The following is a 17,185-nucleotide window of genomic DNA, read 5'->3' on the forward strand; positions in this document are numbered from 1 at the left end:
GACAGCAATCCATGCCTTGGTTTAGTTTCCCTGCCACTGTTTCCAAATATAACGTTTGTGTATTTGTGGCACAAATCACATTCAAGTCATGGTACCGATATTAGCATTTTTTGTGCATCATGTTCAAATCATCTTTGAGTGACTTTGTTGAGCTTCACATTCACTTTTAGATAATGTTGGATGATTTGGACATGAGCGAAAAATTCTAGTATCTGTACCATGACTTGAATGGGATTTGTGCCACAAATGCTAAAACGTTTGCAATTGGAAACCAAAACCAAATCATACCTTGTACACAGACTGCTTTCAAGGTAAGGAAACCAATGGGTCATTTTGTCATTTGGTTGAACTTATCCCTTCAATTCAGCTCTACGAATGTCTTCTGTGCTATTACAATTTGACCTTTTCCCGACTTTCGTTCTTATGAGGAACATTGGGAATTTACGATTTTTAGAAGGCTGTTACACAATCATGAAGTATTTAGCTTCAGGGTCACCACCACAGTGAAGATGAGATACGGGAAAACACATAGTTTCTTCACCCTCCCAGTCCATTAGGACTGTCAGGTTTAAGGAAGTGAGATTACTGAGAGGCAGTGTCCCATTAATGCCATGTAGAAGTAGAACTGGTTCATCCATAGTGTGGCCTTTGCTGCATCAATCGTCATGAGGAGGCCTCTGTTCAGACTGACCCAGAAGAGAGTGCTGCCCCTGTGGCAGAGAGAGAGCAGAACCACCCTGGCCCCTGGTGCTCTGCGGCAACTCCACTCCTGCTCAGCACTGGTCTACAGAAAGCACGGACATCACTATGACACAGTCAGGTAAGGGATCATATGATGTTGCCATACGTGTGTCGATTGGAAGACAACCTGCAAGGGAATTTGAGATGCTCACTGTGAAATGAAAAGAGTTCTGCTCAAAACAGATCATTAAAAGACACTTGTTTCAAAACTCTAAGCACATTTTCAATTGACTTAAGTGGAGTACAACACACAAAATCATAGTCACTTCTTCACCAAACCTAATCAGTATTTCATCTAGAAATACATGTTTCACATTGGCAATGCTGACATTACTTTCAATATGATTGTCTTCTCATTTGTTAAAATACATTTTACTGTTACTTAATCCTTAAAACTTAATTATTTATAATTTTTTCTACTACAGATTAAGAACTACATAGTGAAAATGTACATTTGTAAAGTATATCATAGTATGATATATACTGTAATGTACTATTATAATGACTATTCTCATTTTAATAGATGTACTCTGCTATACAATTGAAAACAGCAGTAACATCGCATTTGGTCAAATTGAGTTAAGACTGAAATCAGGCTCTGTGTCATTTTTATCTTGTGACCATTTATTTTATATTATTAATTTTTGTATGGTTTTTTTTCTTGTGGCAAAAAGTGTCCTGGTTCAATTATGTTCCGTTTCAAAGAAAATGGAGAGTCAAATTTGCAGTAACTACAAAATCCTAGTAAAAACCAAGGCAAATAGCATTAAAAAATACAAATAAAATACATGTACTGCACTTTGTTCCACTGTGTTTTGACTGCAGTTTGCTTTGGTTTTCTATCGGATTCCAAGTTCAGGCATTCCTGATTATAACATACCATGAGACAGCCAAGACAGTTGGATGAACACGTTTAGATTTTAGTGCAGTTTCCTTTTGCATTACCCATATAGTTGTTTAAGGTTGTAGTGGTATTGTTAGAGAGGGTAAAGATAAAGATTTTTGTTCGGGCTCCAGGCAGGTATTAACCCTGCCGAAAGGAAAAGAGTAGGATAGATAGAGACCCACTACCAGACGCACACACATCTATCTGCAGAAAAGACTGAGTGTAGCCTGCAGTGTTGCCACCTCCTCAGTAAGGCAAAGTAGCTATTGGCTGTCCTAAACGTCACAAGAAGTCGCGAAATGACTGCATCGCCTAATTTGCATAATTGGCCATGTGCATGTAATTGTGATGGACGCTGTAGGAGAGAGGAATAACGTTGTGGGAGAGACAAAAAAGTGAGTAAAAAAACCACCCTAAATATGTTTAGAACTGTAAATGAGCAAACTGCAGAGAGTGGCACACACAGCGAATAAGAACCAGATATTTGAGGCTTTACTCCTCCTCCATCACTTTATGGACCCCATTGTTAATCCCTGTCATAACAGAGGCATTGTCAGTCCCTATCCCCAGGAGTTTCTCTTTTTTAAGACAACACTTCTCGAGGAAAGCCACAACAGCACGGGCTATAGATTTGGCATCTCCTCCCTCCAACTCAACAAGCCCCAGAAATGTTGATACAATTGTCTGCTTGGTGTCACTAAAGTACCATATCACAACCCTCAGGTACTTAAACACTTACATCCGTGGACTCATCGAGGAGGAAGCTGAAACGCTGCTCACCCACATCTGCAACCAACTTTTTCAGAAAGTATGGTGCTAGAACAGCATTAATAATTTCTGTGCACTTTGTCCTGTGCATTTTGAAGCGGGTAGCCGCAGTGGAGTCTGAGAAAGCAGCTCTCTACATGCTTCTCCAATGTGATCACATGACAGCATGGAACAATGTTCAGCGATAGCGCCTTTTTTGCAGAGTCAATTTTTTAACCATAAATGCCAGCTTGTTTTGGGTGGAACTGTTATAAGGCTTTGCCTTGATCATGTTTTTGAGTTGTCATGTGTTTATTTTACATCACTAAGTTTGGCGTAGAAATCAGCCTTACAATACAGGCAGTATGCCCGTGTATCATCTCCAATAAACGTGTTCAACCAGCCTTTAAATTCAGGGTTTGATTCCCACTCCTTTCTGTATTTTTTAGTGTACAGTTTAGACTGAGACATGATGAGCTAGCCAGCTAGATGTTTAGCTTATGTCACAGAGATGCAGTGGACAAGGTGAGTAAGTGACTGAGGCTGTGTGAGTCAAAGTGATTTATTTTTGTGCAGGGATTTTTTTTTTTTGAAAAAGAACATTTTACATTTACATCCCGCCCTGAATGTAAGCCAGGGCGGGATCAGCCAGCGGCGGATTCCCGCATGCCTGATTCATTTGCAGTCTGGACACGGAGGGGTGAACATCTCCTGCTCTGACTGCAGCTGGGAGGGACTGCTGCTGAAAAAAAGTGTCGCTAGAGGGTTTTGAATACTCGCTAAATATAGTGACAAAGTCGCTAAGTTGGCAACACTGCCTGTTTGCCAGTAACCCAATCAATAATACCTTATACAATTTTAATGGCAGAACAATTTAACTGCAACTTCATAGAAGCAATTGACAAGAACCCAGTCATCAACATAAAATGATTTGTAATAATCTGCATTACCTCCCAGGGGAGGAGTGCAGGAGATATGTGTGGGGTGGGGGGTTCATAGACCAAACAAAGGCCTTAAAATATCAAAAAATATTCTCGGCCAAATGTAAATAGTCCCACACAAAATCAATACAGTTCAAACAACAATAAACAAAAACTCTCGCGGAAACTCTCTTAACTAAAACGTCACACCAAATACAACGACACTAAACACCAAAGGGAGTGCCCTAACAAAAAAAAGACAGTCTGCTGCAGAGTAAAGCACTGGAGCGATAGAGGGGAAATGAGAGTAAGAGAGAGAGGGGGTGTTCTTAGCAGTTGACTTCAGGCTTGAAGTTGCACTGTCTGTCCGTCTGATACACATGACTGTTTGTTTTTCAAAGCTTCGCAACAATGTTGCTACTACGCCATGCGAACAATGACAGGAGCCGTCCCAAAATATTACAACCTAACACCGGCGGATCGACTATACAACTAAGCAAGCTGAAAATAAACAAGACTTCTGCAGAGTTGCACACACTGTCAAACCGCGCGCCAACCGAGCGCTTCGCACAGAGAGCCGCGGAGCTATCTTTATTTCCTCCTTCCTTACTGCTGATGCGCTCTTAAAGTGGCAGCACGGTGAAGGCTCCGTGCAGGATTTCGCCAGGTCATACGGTGGCCACACACGTCTCCAAATCAATCATAAAGTTTGCAGATGACACAAAAGTGATAGGCTTATTTACCAACAATGACGAGACAGCCTACAGGGGGGAGGTGAGGGCCCTGGCAGAGTGGTGCCAGGAAAATAACTCCTCCCCCTCAAATAACCTCTCCCTCAATGTCAACAAAACAAAGGAGCTTATCGTGGACTTCAGGAGACAGCAGAGGGAGCACTCCCCCACATCAACAGGGCTGCAGTGGAGAGGGTGAAAAGCTTCAAGTTCCTCTGCGTGCACATCACTGACAACCTGAAATGGTTTCTCTATACAGCCAATAGCGCTTCTTCAACCTCAGGGGGATGAAGATATGTGGCTTGGCCCCCCAAGACCCTCACAAACTTCTACAGATGCAACATTGAGAGTATCCTGCCGGGCTGTATCACCGCCTGGTACGGCAACTGCACCGTCCACAACTGCAGGGCTCTCTAGATGATGGTGCGGTCAGCCCAACTGCCTGCCCTCCAGGACATCTACAGCACCCAGTGACACAGAAAGGACAAGAAGATCATCAAGGACCTCAGCCACCCGAGGCACGGCCTGTTCACCCCGCTTCGATCTGAAAGGCGGAGACAGTATATGTACATTAAAGCTGGGACCGAGAGACTGAAAAACAGCTTCTATCTCCAGTTAAATAGTCACCACCAGCTGGCCTCTGCCCAGTACCATGCCCTGAACTTTAATCACTGTTACTGGCCGGCTACATCCCGGTACTCAACCCTGCACCTTAGAGACTGCTGTGAATCCATGTGAAAGCCCTTATCGATGTCAGCTGTTAAATCCACTTCAATCAATCAATCAATCAATCAAATGTATTTATAAAGCTTTTTACATCAACAGATTGTCACAAAGGTTGTGTACAGAACCCAGCCTAAAACCCCAAAGAGCAAGCAATGCAAATGTAGAAGCACGGTGGCTCGGAAAAACCTAAAGAGAACCAGGTTCTGAGGGGTGGCCTGTCCTCTTCTGGCTGTGCCGGGTGGAGATTATAAGAGTACATGGCCATTAAGGCCAGATCGTTCATCAAGATGTTCAAACGGTCATAGAACTAGCATGGTCAAATAATAATCACAGTGGTTACAGAGGGTGCAACAGGCCAGCACTTCAGGAGTCAATATCAGTTGGCTTTTCATAGCCAAGCATTCAGAGGTCGAGACAGCAGGTGTGGTAGAGAGAGATAGGGAGAGAGAGGGTCAAAACAGCAGTCCCGGGATAGGGTAGCACATCCGGTGAAAAGGACAGGGTTCCATAACCGCAAGCAGAACAGTAGAAACTGGATCAGCAGCACGACAAGGTGGACTGGGGATGGGAACAGCCAGGAGTCATCAAGCATGGTCCTAGGGCTGAGAGTGAGAGTGAGAGTGAGAGAGAGAGAGAGAGAGAGAGAGAGAGAGAGAGAGAGAGAGAGAGAGAGAGAACATAGACTATTGCAACATAGATGCTGGAGACTGAGACAGGGGGGTGGGGAGACACTGTGGCCCTGTCTGAAGACACCCCTGGATAGGGCCAACCAGGCAGGATATAACCCCACTCACTTTGTCAAAGCGTATCCCCCACAACACCAGAGGGATATGAACAGACCACAAACTTACTACCCTGAGACAAGGCAGAGAAGATCTCCCCTGCCACACGAGCCCGGGGGGGGCACAAGACCGGACAGGAAGATAACATCAGTGACTCAACCCACTCAAGTCGAGTTTGCCTTGCCAAAAGTGTTTTTTCCCCCAGGTGCATAAACAGTGAGAATATTTACTGTGATGTCGATGAGAGCCTATGGCCAAATTTTCAAGACCGGCATGATGAAAACTAGTGCCATGCTAAACGTTATGTTTATTTAATTAATTCAATTTATTTCATTTGATTACAGTACACCTATTTTGTAATTATATCGGAACAATATATATATATATTTTCAACAATGATTGTGAAATGATCACACCTTCAATGATCACACCTTCAATGATCACGCCTTCAATGATCACGCCTTCAATGATCACGCCTTCAATGATCAGACATGGGCCTAGAAAGAGAGGATATTTTGAGGACTAAAGCAAGTGCATTTCCTAATGTGAAAACAGTGTAATGTACTGTAACTTAGAGTGCTGTAGCAAATTACATTCACAGGGCTATTTTGAAATGGCATTTTTCCTCGTTGGATTAACTGGCCGTTAAAACAATTCAATTGAGAAGATGTCATTACGTTGTGTTTTGGGTGATTTAAACCAATGTTTCACAGTATACTGGATCAATGGTTGTATACTGGATCAATGAGGGCACAATAAAAAGGATTTGCATATAAGACTTGCTGCGTTACAAGTTTTACCCGTTTGTAGTTTTGTACTAAGAGTTTTGAAAATTCACCACATACTTGTGAAAATAGCCCCAAAGCGAATTGAAAAATATATAAAAAAGATTGTCAAAGACATTATGGCCATGTGCTGTTTCCCCAGTTTTAAGTCTTTATCATTGCTGTAGCTATAAACTTGTTTCTTCAATATGAATAAAGAAACACCTAAACATCAATGTGGATGGCAATTTGTAGTTTACGTGATTGTGTCATTGTCCGTATAATAGAATGGAGGAGATGTGCTTGCCAGCCCTGGGTCAACACAGTGTCAGACTGAGGATGTTGGCAGCACCAGTGAATCCAGCTGATATTAACATGCTACAAGGTAACATTCATACTGCATGAATCAATCATACATGATAGATAAACAGTTAATAGAGACTGTATCTTTAAGAGATTTGATAACACTTCATAATAACTAAGACGAAAGCATGTAGAGGTGGTTGAACAGGGCTAGGGTTACATTAGGCTTATGTCCACATCCCGGTTCAACCCTAACCCCAGCCTCAGCCACAACCCTAACCCCAGCCTCAGCCACAACCCTAACCCCAGCCTCAGACACAACCCTAACCCCAGCCTCAGACACAACCCTAACCCCAGCCTCAGACACAACCCTAACCCCAGCCTCAGACACAACCCTAACCCCAGCCTCAGACACAACACTACCCCCAGCCTCAACCACATCCCTAACCCCAGCCTCAACCACATCCCTAACCCCAGCCTCAGACAACCCTAACCCCAGCCTCAGCCTCAGACACAACCCCAACCCCAGACTCAACCACATCCCTAACCCCAGCCTCAACCACATCCCTAACCCCAGCCTCAGCCTCAACCACATCCCTAACCCCAGCCTCAGCCTCAACCACATCCCTAACCCCAGCCTCAACCACATCCCTAACTCCAGCTTCAACCACATCCCTAACTCCAGCTTCAACCACATCCCTAACTCCAGCTTCAACCACAACCCCAGCCTCAACCACAACCCTAACCCCAGCCTCAACCACAACCCTAACCCCATTCTCAACCACAACCCTAACCCCAGCCTCAACCACAACCCTAACCCCAGCCTCAACCACAACCCTAACCCCAGCCTCAACCACAACCCTAACCCCAGCCTCAACCACAACCCTAACCCCAGCCTCAACCACATCCCTAACCCCAGCCTCAACCACAACCCTAACCCCAGCCTCAACCACAACCCTAACCCCATCCTCAACCACAACCCTAACCCCATCCTCAACCACAACCCTAACCCCATCCTCAACCACAACCCTAACCCCAGGCTCAACCACAACCCTAACCCCAGCCTCATCCACAACCCTAACCCCAGCCTCAACCCTAACCCCAGACTCAACCCTAACCCCAGACTCAACCACAACCCTAACCCCAGACTCAACCACAACCCTAACCCCAGCCTCAACCCTAACCCCAGCCTCAACCACAACCCTAACCCCAGCCTCAACCACAACCCTAACCCCATCCTCAACCACAACCCTAACTCCAACCACAACCCTAACCTCAGCCTCAACCACAACCCTAACCCCAGCCTCAACCACATCCCTAACCCCAGCCTCAACCACATCCCTAACCCCAGCCTCAACCACATCCCTAACCCCAGCCTCAGCCACAACCCTAACCCCAGTCTCAACCACAACCCTAACCACAACCCTAACCCCAGTCTCAACCACAACCCTAACCCCAGCCTCAACCACATCCCTAACCCCAGCCTCAACCACAACCCTAACTCCAGCCTCAACCACAACCCTAACCCTACCTTCATGTCAACATTCCAGTTCATCCTTAACCCCAGTCTCAACCACAACCCTAACCCCAGCATCAACCACATCCCTAACCCCAGCCTCAACCACATCCCTAACCCCAGCCTCAACCACATCCCTAACCCCAGCCTCAACCACATCCCTAACCCCAGCCTCAACCACATCCCTAACCCCAGCCTCAGCCACATCCCTAACCCCAGCCTCAGCCACATCCCTAATCCCAGCCACAACCCTAACCCCAGCCTCAACCACATCCCTAACCCCAGCCTCAACCACAACCCTAACTCTAGCCTCAACCACAACCCTAACCCTACCTTCATGTCAACATTCCAGTTCATCCTTAACCCCAGTCTCAACCACATCCCTAACCCCAGCCTCAAACACGACCCTAATCCCAGCCTCAACCACGACCCTAATCCCAGCCTCAACCACATCCCCAGCCTCAACCACGACCCTAACCCCAGCCTCAACCACATCCCTAACCCCAGCCTCAACCACAACCCTAACCCCAGCCTCAACCACAACCCTAACCCTAGCTTCATGTCCACGTCCCGGATTCAAACCTAACCCCAGCATGAACCACAATCCTAACCCCCAGCCTCAACCACATCCCTAACCCCAGCCTCAACCCTAACCCCAGCCTCAACCATAACCCTAACCCTAGCTTCATGTCCACGTCCCGATTCAAACCTAACCCCAGCCTGAACCACGACCCTAACCCCAGCCTCAACCGCAACCCCAACCCTAGCTTCATGTCCACGTCCCGGTTCAAACCTAACCCCAGCATGAACCACAATCCTAACCCCCAGCCTCAGCCACAACCCTAACCCCAGCCTCAACCACATCCCTAACCCCAGCCTCAACCCTAACCACAACCCTAACCCTAGCTTCGTGTCCACGTCCCGATTCAAACCTAACCCCAGCCTGAACCACGACCCTAATCCCAGCCTCAACCACAACCCTAACCCTAGCTTCATGTCCACGTCCCGATTCAAACCTAACCCCAGCCTCAACCACAACCCTAACCCTACCTGCGCGTCAACATTCCAGTTCATCCCTAACCCCAGCCTCAACCACCCTAATTTTGGCATAACCTTGGTTTATCCTGTTTATTATCCTACTTTTCCTTTTGTACCCATAAGGTGCTGGAGCCTGGCTCCGGTTACCTCGTGTTACCATAGATTATCTCTAAACATTCAGTTTGCCTCCCACTGCTGTTGCCTAGGGATCGGGTTTTCAAGACTCCACAGGGTATAAAACAGTTATTTGCATTGTTATCCACAGGCACATACCCAATCCTTCCAGTGTTTCCTGCTGTGGGTGGGAATGAGGGAGTGGGGGAGGTGGTGGAGGTTGGTCGGAAGGTCACCTCTCTGAGACCAGGAGACTGGGCCATACCGTGGGATGCTGGCTTTGGTGAGAAAACAGTACATCAGTACTACAGTACATTCCTCTTCTGTCTGTAAAACCACAGTGATGGGAGGGCCATGTGGATACCTTCCGTTTTACCCTGACCAGACCTAGTGATATGAAATGATTGAGACAAGAGTCTCAAACTACTTGTTGTATTTGTGTTGTGTGACATGACATCATCATTGTGAGACAGCGTTTGGGTGGGGTTCTGTTTAAAGGTACATGGAGGACAGAGGCAGTGTGTGAGGCTGATGACCTTCTCCAGGTCCCCAAGGACATCCCTCTGCTGGGGGCTGCTACCATCGGGGTGAACCCCTGCACTGCCTACAGGATGCTGCAGGACTTTGTTACACTCAAACCAGGTAGACAACAGTAGTTCGATAAACATTATTTCTGTGGGACACCCTGTCCTTTTGGTCTATTCTTGTTGCCTGTACAAGCTGCTGTTACTCAAGTGGAAACTTTGTATGAAATGGTGCTTCGAAAGCAGTAAACAAGTATTAATTCATGAATAAATAATGACTTAATTCAATCATTTATTCATTGTCTGCAGGGGCCACTGTGATGCAGAATGGATCCAACAGTGCAGTGGGTCAGGCTGTCATTCAAATAGCTGCTGCCTTGGGGGTGAAGACCATCAACATCATCAGAGACAGGTGGGGACTCTGTCTAGTATCGACCCAGACCATAACAATAGTGTTCGTATTCAAATTCAATGAGTACATTTTTCATGTTTTCTCTCAGACCCAATCGACAAGAGTTGGAGGAGGAACTAAAATCGGTGGGAGCTGATTTTGTTATCACTGAAGAAGAGCTGCAATGTCTGGGTCTGGATAACGTAATTCAGGTAAGAGAATAGATACACCATCAAATGTATGATGAGATTAGAGGTATTGGCTTCTTTCCAACAGTCAACTGTAAACTACACTAATGTATTGTCATTTTAGGAGCTCCCAAAGCCCATCCTGGGTTTGAACTGTGTGGGAGGCCGGAGTGGTGGACTTGTCCTCTCTAGTCTTTGGTAGGTTTCTGGGGGGGAGGTTTCTAGACAAAATCTTTACTGCAACATGGTCTGCATAAATAATGTAATCCATCATGTTAATTTAGGCTTTGAAAGGACTGATTCTCTGTGAAAGTTAATCCCTCTTTTTGAATGCCCTCACAGTGATGGGGCAACTTTAGTGACATATGGTGGGATGGCCAAAAAGCCTCTCCAGATTCCAGCTGTGAGTTCATATGTTGTTTAACGTAATCGCAAATGATTCTCAAATTGCACTGTAAATTGCACCATATGTAACCTTGCTGACAGCACATCCTTGACATTTCTGTTTTCTTTGGCTCCCGAAAAAAGAAATCTCTAATTTTTAAGAATATAACATTACAAGGATTCTGGATGACGCAGTGGAAAAGAAACAACAGTAAAGGTAAACTTGCTGCACAAAGCTCACCCACTTTAACCTTCGAGTGAACACTTTATCCAACTTTCAAAGACTGAACCATGTCACCATATGGAAAATAATCATGAAAAACAAAAAAGAATCTTGTATGGCAGAAGAAAATAATAAAATCAAATAATTAATGTAATTACATAGTATCTGGTAAGATTTTGTATATTTGTCCTTATATGTCAACGGTGTATTTGTATATGTGTTGACTTACAGTATATTCCTTATATGACATACACAATTGAATACATGATTGTGACATATTTGAGGCAGAATATATGAATTATCAGTCATCTATGAATCTTATAATAAAAGTGTGTATGTTCTGACAATGTAACCTCGACAAAATAAATTTGCATATAGGTTTCACATTGTTTTTACAAGTAAAAAACATGAGCATTACTATACATTTTCAGATTTGAGTTATGGTTAAGGCTGGGCAGCACCACCTACTGGACAGTTAATTTATATACAGCTATGCCTTTGGTCTTCCATTCAGGGTTTTAACCAAACCCAGCCTAGCTTTGATATTTGTCACTAGCTAGGTTTCCATCCAATTTGCAACAGATTTTCATGCGAACATTCAAAAATCTCTATAAAACAATATGCGCATTTTCGCACCAGAGCTGTTTCCATCAAACTGACTTTGTGTGGACAAAATGCTGTGCGTGATGACGTAGTGCACATAAAAATCACTTTTGCTGTTAAATTCCCATGTACCAAATTAAAAATACAATTAAATGGGTTTCGTATCGTTTTTTCAACTCAACTGGTATTTTTGTCATAAAAGCTGTTGCGTTATATAGTAAATAGGCCCACTCCGGTCTTGGTACATGCGCTCTAGCCAACAGCTTATATTATGGATACGAGCGATATTATTTGTATTTGTAAAACGGTAGTCAAGCACCGATCATCATGTCAACAGAATTAGACCCCCGATTTTATTTGGAAAGGAGCATCAAGCTCATTATTTATTTAATCTGATCCTAATAAACTGCATGCTTTCCCTAGTCGTAGTGGGAGGACCACAGACATATCCTCACAACATATCCTCGCGTGGCTTCAAGTTTAAATCGATATTATGGTTATTATATCAATATAGGCGTTTCCACCGCCATTTTTAGCATAATTAATTTGACCAACACAAAAAGATCCCATCATGTAGAACGAACAAATTGTCGGCATTTATAAAATTTTCGGCATTTCATGTTTCCATCGTGACTTTTTTCACGTGTCAGGTAATTCATTCCCATGAAATGGTTGGATGGAAACCTGGATACTGCTACCAATGTGCTATTGTGAGAATGATTGAGGGATCTCCACTTCAACGAAATTGATTCACTGCTTCTATAAAAGTAATTCCTCCTCTTATCTTCCTCCTCTCCATCCAACGCCATGCTCACCTCCCCCTTTCCACCTACTCATGGCAGACTTTCTTCAATAAGTGATGTGAGACAGTGGTATTCAAGAGCTTTGAAATGTGTATGTCCTATGTATGAGACCTTAGAAGGCTCAGCTTGTCTCGTCTGTATAAACAAGACATGCAACATTTGTTACGTCTAAATGTTAAGCAACGGTATGTCCGATATTACAAGAACCTATGAATCTTCTCAGTGTATTTGCTGCCATATGTATTACAAGTTCCAGGTAGAATAGCAGACTATTGTTTAATTCATCTATATATTGTCGCATATGGGTGTGTCTCTCTGTCCCCAGCAGATGTGACGCAGCTACAGGCCATGGTGACCTCTGTGTGTGATCTCGTGAAGTCTGGCCAGCTCCAGCCACCTCATTGTGTCCAGGTTCCCTTCCACCACTACAGCCAAGCCCTCCAGGCCACAATACAGGCGCATCAAAGGAAACATGTACTGCTCATGTAGTCACGAGCAAAAACAAAAACGCAGTATCCTCCATCGGGGAAACTTTATTTTGCTTTTTGTCATTTATCTTATTGTGTCCGTTGCATTATACCAAATGAGCACGCACGCACACACCAAAAAGGAGTAATTACGCAATTATTTACAAAATGTTTAGTGGTCATTTTAGAAGCTGTAGAACATATAGTATATAACAACAAAAAGGGACATCTTTCAACAGTCATATTTACAGTATAAAGCACGACATAAGGGCAGGGAGAGGGTATACACAGCACATCGTTTAGCACAGCTCATACAGCACAGTCATATCTGTAGTTTTACCATTTTTGCTTTCTAAATTGAAATGTTCAGACATGCACATTAAATGATTTTAAACCGTTTCCTCCATTGAAAGCATCTTTTGAGAACCACACTTTAAATGTTATTAGGAAGCAACCTGAAATGCTAGTTTAGGACCACAGCTTGAGAACTGATGTTAACAAACATTTTAAATAATGTACTTAACGCTATCCCTTTGATTCTCATTGGCTGTCTCGTTCACTGGTCATATTCTGTCTACATGGTCAACATGAAACGGACAGAAGTCACAGTGGAGAGGGATTGCTCAGAGGGACCCCACAGATAAGTGGCGAAGAGCAAACTGGGGCTAGAATACCCTCTAGGAGTGTTATATCCACCAACCACTTCAGCTCACCCTACATTATGATTTGGCAGTGAATTTAAAAGTAGTAACAGGGAAGAATTGTTTAGAAATATCACAAAATTAGTAACTTGCCTATTTATCTGCAATATTGAGCACTGACATTGCTGATTACAGACGTCGCTGGACAGTATTTGGGTGAAATGGAATGAGTCAGTGAATATAACCTTTACAAATAACTACAGTAAAAACACAAATTGAGTTAGGGGAGGCATGCACTCACCATCTTACAAGAGAGAATGAGCTACAGAGTAAAAAATCATATTAGTGTTTGCGTGTCTATTATTTAATGTCTGACAAACCTGTCATTTTTATACCCATTATAATACTACTGTTCTTGGGTTTTGACCATTTACTGTATTGATCATTACGATCAACTAATCTAGGACCTTGACGGTATAGTAAATTGCCCTTATCGTCACCAACACACAGACCTATCACAGACTATTGTTCAGTGGCTCTCCTCAGTCATAACTGTCCAACTCCTCATGCGTTGACAGTTGGACTTCCAGTAGAATTCTAAACTACAGCCCCACAAACGACAACATTAACACTAATACCTGTCCTTTGGTCCAGTGGTCAGCCTTAACATTAGCATGTCATGGTGAAGTAGATAAAATATTTCTATCTTGCGGTACCCCCAGTCTGTCCGTCCGTTCTCCTTGCAGGGTGCGAGTAGTCAGGATATCTTATCTCTGGATGCACTTGATGAACCACTCTGCACTGGGGTTGAGCTCCAACAGGTCTTTCATATAGGTCTCCTCATCCAGACAGCGCTCCTCTGTTCAGGAACAACACACAGCAAAAATAACTAAATCGGGTCATGTCTGACATACAGATATGATCTAGGTTCTTAAATTTGATCACCCTGTTGCATGAGGAAATTCAAAACTTGTAGTGTATTTGAGGTTTAAAAAAATAAATAAAAAAGAAGCTTCTGGAGTTTGTAATTCCTACTTTGACATTTCTGATTTGATTTTCCCTGTATCAACCTCTACAAAAATGTCCACTAATTATAATACTCATAATAATTCACATTTCCTGTTGCTGCAGGAAACTGTCTCCAATTAAGGGAAAGTGGGATTTGAACCATGTTCTTAAAACACCTTTAATGACTTACTGGATGGTACTACTATGAAGTTACAGCAGAATATGGTCTGAATACATAGTCTACTGCAGGATGTTGACATTTCACCCCCCCCCCCTTTTCTTCCCCCACCCCCCTTTTCTTTTTTTCCAGATAACACTTTAATAGAATCATCCTGTTTGAGAAACTAGAAAAGCCACCTAAGATATACGAGATGGTATGTGTGTTAAATGACTTTTTGCAATACTTACGGATATTCCCTCCGATTTCATAAAGGCACAGATCTTCCCTCTTCACAGACACAGAGCTAGAACACACACACACAGACAACATACTGAGGGATAAACAACAAAAAAAACTAATTACAAAGAGTAACATTCCAAAACAGTTGTTTTATACTTCCCTACAAAAGGTTTTGTAGTATCTGTTAAAATCTTGTGACAAAGTGTCCTGGTTCAATTATGTTCCGTTTCAGAGAAAATTGAGTGTGACATTTGCAGTAACTACAAAATCCTAGTAAAAACCAAGGCAAACAGCATTATGTGAAGTTACTGCACTTTGGCTTTGTTCCACCATGTTTTCACTGCAAAGAGCAGTAAACTACGCAAACAGGAGAAAATGGCTTTAACGTTTATTTGCTGTCCAGCCAAATATGTCGTCGGTAGATAAGTGATAATACATCGGTGCATTATCTTATTATTACGTCATTTTTTTCTGCATATCAACCATGACCACTGATTTGACCTATGACCCATGTCCAAAAAAAATGTATCGTTACAGTGACCAATTTGTTGTTTTGGCTCTGTACTCCAGCACTTTGGATTTGACATGATACAATGACTATGAGGTTGAAGCGCAGACTGATTTTCATCCATATCAGGTGAACCCTTTAGTTATATATTTTTTCTACATAGTCTCCCCATTTTAGGGGATCAAAAGTATTGGGACAAATATCATACACCACCCCCCCCCCCCAAAAAAAAATTCTAACTTCCCCTGTTATTATAATGATGAGAGGTTAGCGTGTCTTGGGGATAATAGTGCATCTAACACTTTCTCACGATTCATTCAGGATTATCCGTAATCATAGTAGCATCCACATACATCTAGAGGTGTTAAGAAACAAACCTCTATTCTTATTTACAATAAAAGGGACTCCAAAAATGATACAATACATTATTTACCATTCACTTCTATTGGGCACAAAATAATACAAATAAACCAAAACAAACAGCAAATGCATCCAACAAGCTTGATGTAGTCACTGCGTGCTATGAATATGGGACAAGATACTTACCGTTACACTACTTTACTTCACATAAGTGAATTTGTTCCAATACTTATGGTCCCCTAAAATGGAGGGGGGATAACTATGTACAACAAGTGCAGTAATTTCTAGACGGTTCACCAGTTATGGATAAAAATACCCTCAAATTAAAGCTGACCGTCTGCACTTTAACCTCATAGTCATCGTATAATTTAAAATCCAAAGTGCTGGAGTACAGAGCCAAAACAACAAAAATTGTCACTGTCCCAATACTTTTGGAGCTCACTGTAGGTCAAATCAAATTACATCATAATAAGATAATGCATTATCACTTATTTATACAACGGCTGGGTCTAATCCTGGCCATTGATTGGTTAAAACCGCATTCCAGACAATGTCTATTCCACAAGTTAGTACCGGCTAAATCATCTATGATGTTGAAATGCCTATAGACTCTGTTCCATGTGACTACACAATCCACTGTCTCAGTCCAGCCAGGCAATGTATATACTAGAGCTACACTGTAAAAAGCATCTAGACATTATCTCATAATTCTTTAAGACTAGCATTTGGGTTTCAACAGCAGAGATCTGTAATAACATTGCCGTCTGTCTGGCCGACATTTGCAACATTGAAATTCGATCTCCAACTGTCCTTTGGTAATGACCGTGTCGGGAGTCGGGACCAGACAGACAGGCTGGCAGCTTTTCTGAGCCAGTCAAAATCCTGAAAAATCAGCATCGTTTTGCCTTTCTAGGGCAGTATACAAATACAGAGAAATCAGAGCCACGCCGTGCAGTGTCACAGAAATAACAGCTCCCATACGCTGCTCAGTTCTAACACACCCAGGGTGTAAATGTCTCTGTAGTGTAATTTGACTGCACTCAGAATACCCGGTGTGAGGGAGTGGGCTGAGAGTAATCATTAGGTGACTGCAAGCCTTGTGTGTAACGGGATGACAGTAGTGCCCCTCTGAGGTTTTCACCTGTCCTGGCTGAGAAAGCGGCTGAGGACATCAGATGCCTGCAACTCTTCAGTCAGCTGGACAGCCATGGAGACCTTAGAGAACTGAGGGGCTTGGACCCTGATGAAGCCCTGAGAACTACTGTCCACCTGCATGGGGAGAGACAACACAGACATGTCTCAGCTAACCAACATAATACTAGTGTCGCTACTGTACTCCATACTAAACCAATACAAATGTACAGCAGTTATACAAAAATCATTTACTGAAAATTGTTCTTCAATATAAATATTATTT

The 17,185-nt window shown here is 43.2% G+C and overlaps 2 protein-coding genes across 6 annotated transcripts in view; one reads left to right on the plus strand and one right to left on the minus strand.

Annotated features, from left to right (window-relative positions):
- LOC118386838 (enoyl-[acyl-carrier-protein] reductase, mitochondrial) lies at window positions 1-13,250 on the plus strand. Of its 4 annotated transcripts, none has more exons than XM_035774737.2 (10): window positions 1-820; window positions 6,585-6,682; window positions 9,420-9,551; window positions 9,767-9,910; window positions 10,102-10,204; window positions 10,293-10,395; window positions 10,496-10,569; window positions 10,714-10,774; window positions 10,900-10,972; window positions 12,710-13,250. In XM_035774737.2, exons 1-10 carry the CDS (start codon window positions 666-668, stop codon window positions 12,871-12,873), a joined length of 1,107 nt encoding a protein of 368 aa, XP_035630630.1. In that variant the 5' UTR covers window positions 1-665; the 3' UTR covers window positions 12,874-13,250. The 4 variants fall into 4 exon arrangements, with proteins under 4 accessions (XP_035630630.1, XP_035630631.1, XP_035630633.1 ...); XM_035774738.2 differs by having other exon boundaries at window positions 12,713-13,250; XM_035774740.2 differs by lacking the exon at window positions 10,900-10,972 and having other exon boundaries at window positions 12,713-12,859.
- Window positions 12,900-17,185, minus strand: part of arhgap18 (Rho GTPase activating protein 18) — a 22,770-nt gene continuing 18,484 nt past the window's right edge. For both annotated transcript variants that reach the window (XM_035774735.2, XM_035774734.2), the window contains exons 13-15: window positions 16,910-17,037; window positions 14,909-14,964; window positions 12,900-14,351 (exon numbers count right to left, since the gene is read on the minus strand). In XM_035774735.2, the coding sequence (XP_035630628.1) occupies window positions 14,260-14,351; window positions 14,909-14,964; window positions 16,910-17,037 (276 nt within the window). In that variant the 3' untranslated portion in view covers window positions 12,900-14,259. The remainder of the gene's footprint in view (window positions 14,352-14,908; window positions 14,965-16,909; window positions 17,038-17,185) is intronic.

The sequence above is a fragment of the Oncorhynchus keta genome, chromosome 8 (genome assembly GCF_023373465.1).
Source record: "Oncorhynchus keta strain PuntledgeMale-10-30-2019 chromosome 8, Oket_V2, whole genome shotgun sequence".
NCBI lineage: Eukaryota > Metazoa > Chordata > Actinopteri > Salmoniformes > Salmonidae > Oncorhynchus > Oncorhynchus keta.

Excerpts from the sequence above, each read along its gene's own strand:
- LOC118386838 (XM_035774737.2), top strand. The coding sequence starts at position 666 with ATGAGGAGGCCTCTGTTCAGACTGACCCAGAAGAGAGTGCTGCCCCTG. Across the intron at positions 10,205-10,292 it reads ATCAACATCATCAGAGACAG|ACCCAATCGACAAGAGTTGG; the intron begins GTGGGGACTCTG and ends GTTTTCTCTCAG. Across the intron at positions 10,973-12,709 it reads GAAAAGAAACAACAGTAAAG|CAGATGTGACGCAGCTACAG; the intron begins GTAAACTTGCTG and ends CTCTGTCCCCAG.